The sequence below is a fragment of the Phalacrocorax carbo genome, chromosome 2, assembly GCF_963921805.1.
Source record: "Phalacrocorax carbo chromosome 2, bPhaCar2.1, whole genome shotgun sequence".
NCBI lineage: Eukaryota > Metazoa > Chordata > Aves > Suliformes > Phalacrocoracidae > Phalacrocorax > Phalacrocorax carbo.
In genome coordinates this window covers 92751202-92757189 of record NC_087514.1, presented here as the reverse complement: position 1 = coordinate 92757189, position 5988 = coordinate 92751202, and the positions used below count along the sequence as shown (strand labels likewise).

At 55.9% G+C, this 5988-nt stretch overlaps 1 protein-coding gene across 1 annotated transcript; it reads left to right on the top strand.

Moving 5' to 3' along the window:
* Nucleotides 1-3309: 3309 nt before the first annotated feature.
* Nucleotides 3310-5526, top strand: FOXQ1 (forkhead box Q1). The gene has a single exon (XM_064443496.1). The coding sequence runs from the start codon at nt 4029-4031 to the stop codon at nt 5304-5306; it is 1278 nt and encodes a 425-aa protein (XP_064299566.1). The 5' UTR covers nt 3310-4028; the 3' UTR covers nt 5307-5526.
* Nucleotides 5527-5988: the final 462 nt, after the last annotated feature.

Genomic DNA, 5988 nt, shown 5'->3' with positions numbered 1-5988 from the left:
GCCAACCTTCACAGGCTCTGTAGTTCATTTCTGCATGCTAGGCACGTCTCCTGCTGTGAGCAGCCCATCCAAAGAGAACTCTTTGAACTGGTCTATTGTTGCTCGCGTAGTGTATTGCATTGTCCAATTTCATCATTCCTGGCAAGGCAATGCACTCCTGCAGCTTGCTACAGGAGGAGGAGAAGAGATGATGAAGCACTTTGTCCAGCTGGTGTGCCAGACATCTCAGATGTACAAATAAGCTTGCCTACCACTAACTACAAGACTTTCCCAGTCACCACAGAGAGACCTTTATTGACCATTTGTGCTTATATGATCTGGAAGCCCTCTCCAGTCTAGTGAGAAGTCTTGAGAGGCAGAAGGCAGAAAGCATGGTAAGAAAGAGTCGGGTGGAAAAAAAAAAAATATTAAAAGCAAGACCATAGCGTGACACACCTTTGCACAATGTTTGCTGAAGTGTAAAACCTAATCATGGTTTAAAATAGCATGGAGACAACACAACTGGATCAACCATAAATATACACACAACCACCAGGCAGCATAGCATTTTGCTACATTTAGTAAAGGAATATTTTTAGAATTCATAGCTTGACCAAACTGCAAAGGACTAAACTGCCCTACCTCCAAAAACCCATTGGCACACTCTTACTATTTTGGAATTAAAGGAGGTGAATACTACAGAAAATAGGAAGCAAAGTGATTTTCAAGCAACCATTTGCATTTCTCCCCTTTGTATGTGACTAGGTACTCTTTTGGGTAGGAAAAGAGTGGGTCATACATCAAAAAAAGTCCTGCTCTGCTGCTCTAAAGAGGAAGACACATTTCATTTTAGAACAAAGAATTAGATTTTTTTTACATTGCTTCACTAGACATTTTTGGAGGTTTTTCTTGGGGTGATGGGGGTGGAGTGTTTGGCTTTGCTATAATACAGCACATCAAAGCGCTTTTGATGTGAAGTTTACTTAACAGAATCAGTTTTTCCGATTATTGTGTTAATCTTTATAAACCTGAAGGCGATACTGTGCTTTTAAAAAAACTATAGCAGGAAAAGACTTGAGGTTACATATATTCTCAGTGGTGAGAGACGGGAGTAGTTGGACTATTTCACCACTTCTTACAACTTCGCTCGTTATTTCACGGGGAGCAATAGCAATGGGCCTGGCACGGCTCTCACTTGGGCCAGGAAGGCTCTGTTTAAACTATGCAGAGTCCTTCACACAAGGACCTTCATAGGTTTGCTCAGGTAAGAGCCACCACAGATTTCAGTGGCCAGTTTACAACAGAAAGGCTCCCTGCTCCCAGCTGTTAATAGCTATCGTTGTAGTTGTATTAGAGCACAAGTTTCTGTCCCCTCTTAAATCTTGCAAAACCAGCTTTGCCATCCACTCCTAGTCTCGAAGTATGGCTGTGGAAAAGCTTCTGTTATGTCTGACGTGTTTACCTACAGCATTTGAATGACTTTTTAAGTTCTTTGAATAAAGATAAGAGACAATGTGTACATTTTCCACACAAATAGTGGAACGGTAATAAAATAAACATCAAAGGTAAGCTAGCAAATCATCGCTACTTCACTGCTATTTACAACAAAAGCAGGAAGAGGAAAAATCCTACCCTTGCCATTGGCATCATCTTAGAAAATACAAGTTTTGGAAGGAACGATAGCTTTTTCCCATACCCTTAAACACAAACATTGGCACCTACAGCCAATGCAACGCTTTACTGAAAGCTCTCGGTTTACATTACACGGAGACAACAACAACAATGAACCAAGAGAGGTCTCCCTCCTCTTATTTTTGTCTTTCTGAATTGCCAGCTTTTCTGAACTGGTACAGCTTTAGTGAGAGGAGGAAGACATCCAACCTGCTATTATTCAAGTTAGCAAGAGTACGACCAAAAGGACAGAAGAACTTCTCATTGTTCAGTATTTACTATTTAAGACCCACGCAGACTGAGGAAATGGCAAAGCTTTGAACCAAAATGCAGGTGTGTCTGGGAACGTATATTCCATTCAAGAGAGATCGAAAGTAGTGCTGTTTGTTTCTTCTGTTAGTCTTTTAAACCTGCCTTTTTCATCTTCCTCTCCAGCACTTCTGAACAGCCAGATCACAACAGCGTAGTCCTAACCGGAGTGACTCTGCATTAAGTATTTATTCTAAAATAAGGTCTGATTTAGAAAGACTGCTTCTGGTAAACATGGAGCAATCCAACTCTTACTCCAGGACACAAAATTCAAAGTCTACGTATGAGAAATAAAATATAAGCACCACACTAGGTTTCTGCTGATGTTTTTGTTTTGTTATTGTTTTGCAGATGCTAGCGCTACTGCCGTATGAAGTCAAATGGCATTTTGCAATTGACTTTGAACAGCGAGCAGGATAGGACCGAACAGGGAGTTTTCTGTCAACCTACTGCCACACAGCTCTCCTCGTTGAGTCGTTCAGTCCAGCATACTGTTGAAGGAGGCAAAACCTCTGAAGCAGGGTAAGACCCTGACAACTTAAACCGAAAAACAAACCTCAAAATCATGACTAAGTTTTCTAGAAAGAAAACTGGCCAGGTAAAATTACGGAATACTTTTTGTCCCGGGTTTTATGGAAAATTTACAGATCCACAATGTGCAAAAAAAAAAATGTTAAAGCAAAGTCACTATTTGTGAACACAATAAAAGATTTTATTGGAGAGTGACAGTTATAACAGAGAGGTTACAAACGCACCACTCGGAAGAGATCAAGGAACGCTACTGTATGCACATTAACACCCTTAAAACTAAGGTTAAGGTTTTGACTAATTCTCTCGTAGCAAAAGCCCACAGCACGGCCTACCTGTTCCCATTTCACCCCCGCGCCGGTTGTGGTTATGACGGAAGGAAAGAGGGGCCACGACTGAAACAACTTTGTCAGGCTACATAAATCATTAGGAATTCACAACTGCGAAGCCGTGTATTATTTTCCAACAGGTTGTTGAACTGTCACATTACAACTTGTTGCTATATACGGCGCTATTAAAATAAATCACTGCATGTAACAGGTTCTGCTCTGCCACCTATAAGTCATTCTGCATTTTACACCTGGGAGGCGGGCCCGGCTCGGCAAAGTCGCGCCGAGCTGCGGCTTCATTCGAAATACCCGGGAAGGGGAGGGACCTGGCAGGAGAAAATACAAACAAGTTTCGTAAAATAACTTTCCAACACGACCTCGCTGTCATCTCAGCTAATTACGGCTCTGATAGGTCTTATTAGCGCATACCCACCTTTGCTACCTTGCTTCTCCACCCACCGCTCTTTCAGATCTTTGTCCTGGCTCCGCCTCTCGCCGGCGTTATAATGGGCTGGTCTGAAAGTGGTGGAGAGACACAGAACCACAGGGGAAGAGAGAGATAATGACAATAACACCAATAACCCTAATAACCCGGCTGCTGCCCGCGCCGCAGCGAGGAGCCAGCCCGGCGCCCCGCCGCTGACGGGGGCCGGAGCAGGAGAGAGAGGAGTAACCCCGACGTCCCCCAAGAGCTTCTCCCCGCGCTCGGGGAGCGCCGGACGGTAACGTCGGACCACCGGGCTCGGGGGGGACGCGGAGAGGAGCCGGCCCCGGCAGCCGCCCGCCCGCCCCGGCCCCGCAGGGACCTCCTCCGCGGCAACCCGCTCCCCGCCGGCCCCATGGAGCAGCGAGAGTAAAGAGCGAGAAGGACAAAAAGGGGGGCGGAAAGAGAGCGAGCGCCCCGGTGGGGGAGAAGGCGGTGGAAGCCGGAGGAAGCGCCCCGTCCGCCGCCTCGGTGCCCGCCGGCGGGGAAGGGGCCAGCCCCGCGCCAGCGACCCCCGGGCCGGCCGGGTGAGGCGGGCGCGGAGCCCCGCTGCCCTGCCCTGCCCGCCCTGCCGGCACCGCGGAGCTGTCCAGGCCGGCGCGGCGGCAGAAACCCCCCGGGAGGCCCGGCCGCCCCCCGCCGCCCTTGAGGCCGGGCCGAGGGGCGGGGGTCGCGCCCGCCCAGCGGAGCCGCGGGGTGCGGGGGGGCCCGCCGCCGCCGCCGCCGCCATGAAGCTGGAGGTGTTCTCGCAGCACTACGAGGACAAGCTGAGCGCCGGCAGCGACCAGGAAGGCAGCGGCTCCCTCTCCCCGGCGCCGGCCGAGAGCGAGCTGGGCTCGGACGGCGACTGCGCCGCCAACAGCCCGGGCGGCGGGGCCGTGAGGCCGGGGCACCCCGCGCCGCCCCCGCCGCCGCCCCCCGCCCCGCAGCCGCCGCCGCCGCCGCCGCCGCCGGCCGAGAGCGCCAAGGGGAAGCCCTACACGCGGCGGCCGAAGCCGCCCTACTCCTACATCGCCCTGATCGCCATGGCCATCCGCGACTCGGCCGGCGGGCGCCTGACCCTGGCCGAGATCAACGACTACCTGATGAGCCGCTTCCCCTTCTTCCGCGGCGCCTACACCGGCTGGCGCAACTCGGTGCGCCACAACCTCTCCCTCAACGACTGCTTCGTGAAGGTGCTGCGCGACCCGGCGCGGCCCTGGGGCAAGGACAACTACTGGATGCTCAACCCCAGCAGCGAGTACACCTTCGCCGACGGCGTCTTCCGCCGCCGCCGCAAGCGCCTTAGCCGCGCCGCCCCGCCGCCGCAGCCCGCCCGCCCCGCCGCCGCCCCCCCACCGCCGCCGCCGCAGGAGGCGACCGGAGCGGCCGCCGCGTCCCCCGGCGGCTCCCCGCGGTGCTGCTGCGCCTCCTCGCCCTGCAGCTGCGCGCCGGGCCCCGCCGCCAAGGAGGCAGCGGCGGCGGGCAGCGGGACGGCGGCGGCGGGCGGCGGCGGCGCCAAGTTCTCCAGCTCCTTCGCCATCGAGAGCCTCCTCCGGCGGCCGGCGGGGCCCCGCACCGCCCCGCCGCCGCCGCCGCCGCCGCCGCCTCACGCCCGCCTCCTCTGGCCGGCGGCTCCCGCGGCCCCGCACCTGCTGCCCGGGCCCTACCCGCTGCTCCCCTACCCACCTGCCGCGCAGCCCCCGCCCGCCGCCGCCGCCGCCGCCGCCGCCCTCTACGGCGGCGGGCTCCTGCAGCTCTGCGCCTACGGGCTGGGCGAGGCGCCGCCGCCGCCGCCGCCGCCGCTGCTGCTGGGGGGCGGGCGGCAGGCGCTGGCCCAGGGCGAGTCGCCGCCGGCGGAGCGGCCGCGGGCGCCGCTCTTCCCCGCCGTCCTCCCCAAGGGAGGCAGGGGGCCGCCGCCCGGCTCCCCGCTCTACGGGCCCCTCCGGCTGGCCGGGCCGCTGCAGCCGGCGGCGGGGGGCTCGGCCTCCTTCCAGCCGTACGCCGTGGAGACCCCCCTGGCTTAATGGAGCCCCCCCTCCTCCCCTGCGAGGGGCCTGCCCGGGGAGGCGGGGAGGGGGAAAGGAGGAGGCTCTGGATCCCGCACTTTAACTCCAGAGGCGACCAAAGCCTCCAAGCAAAAGCATCGGTGACTGTGCCTTAGCGAAATGACAGTGGGTTTACCTTAAACCAAAAAAAAAAAAAAAAAAAAAAATCAAACCCCCAAAACAACTGTCGTTTTGGACATAGCCATGAGCCTCAAGTGCTTCTTACTGTTCGTCGAGACTACTTGACTTCAGCCATTCCCTCGCCGCCTCCTTGCCGCCCCGCCTCGTGTCCCCGCACCTCCTGCCACCAGAGAGGCCGGGGGTGCCCCCGCGGAGGCGGCTGCCGGGGGGTGCGCTGTGCGCTTGGGGGAGGCGGGAAAGGTGGGGGGGGTCCGGGGGCTCCTGCCGGGAGGAGCAGGGAGAGAGACAGGGAGGGGGGCGGGGGCTGCTGCGGAGCCGTAGGGCTGTACTGCAAAGCGATGCATCACTGTGCCAAAAGAAACCTTTCCTCCTGTCCGGCAACTAGCATTTCGTAGGAAGGGAGGACATTAAATTATTTATAAAAGTAGTGTTTTTAACACAAAGAGAGTGCAGCTTTTTTAATTAATTATTATTCGGGGGAGGGGAGCGGGAGAGCGGAAAGGGCTCAAGGAAATGTCAG

Coding starts and splice junctions, on each gene's coding strand:
- FOXQ1 (XM_064443496.1), top strand. CDS start 4,029: ATGAAGCTGGAGGTGTTCTCGCAGCACTACGAGGACAAGCTGAGCGCC.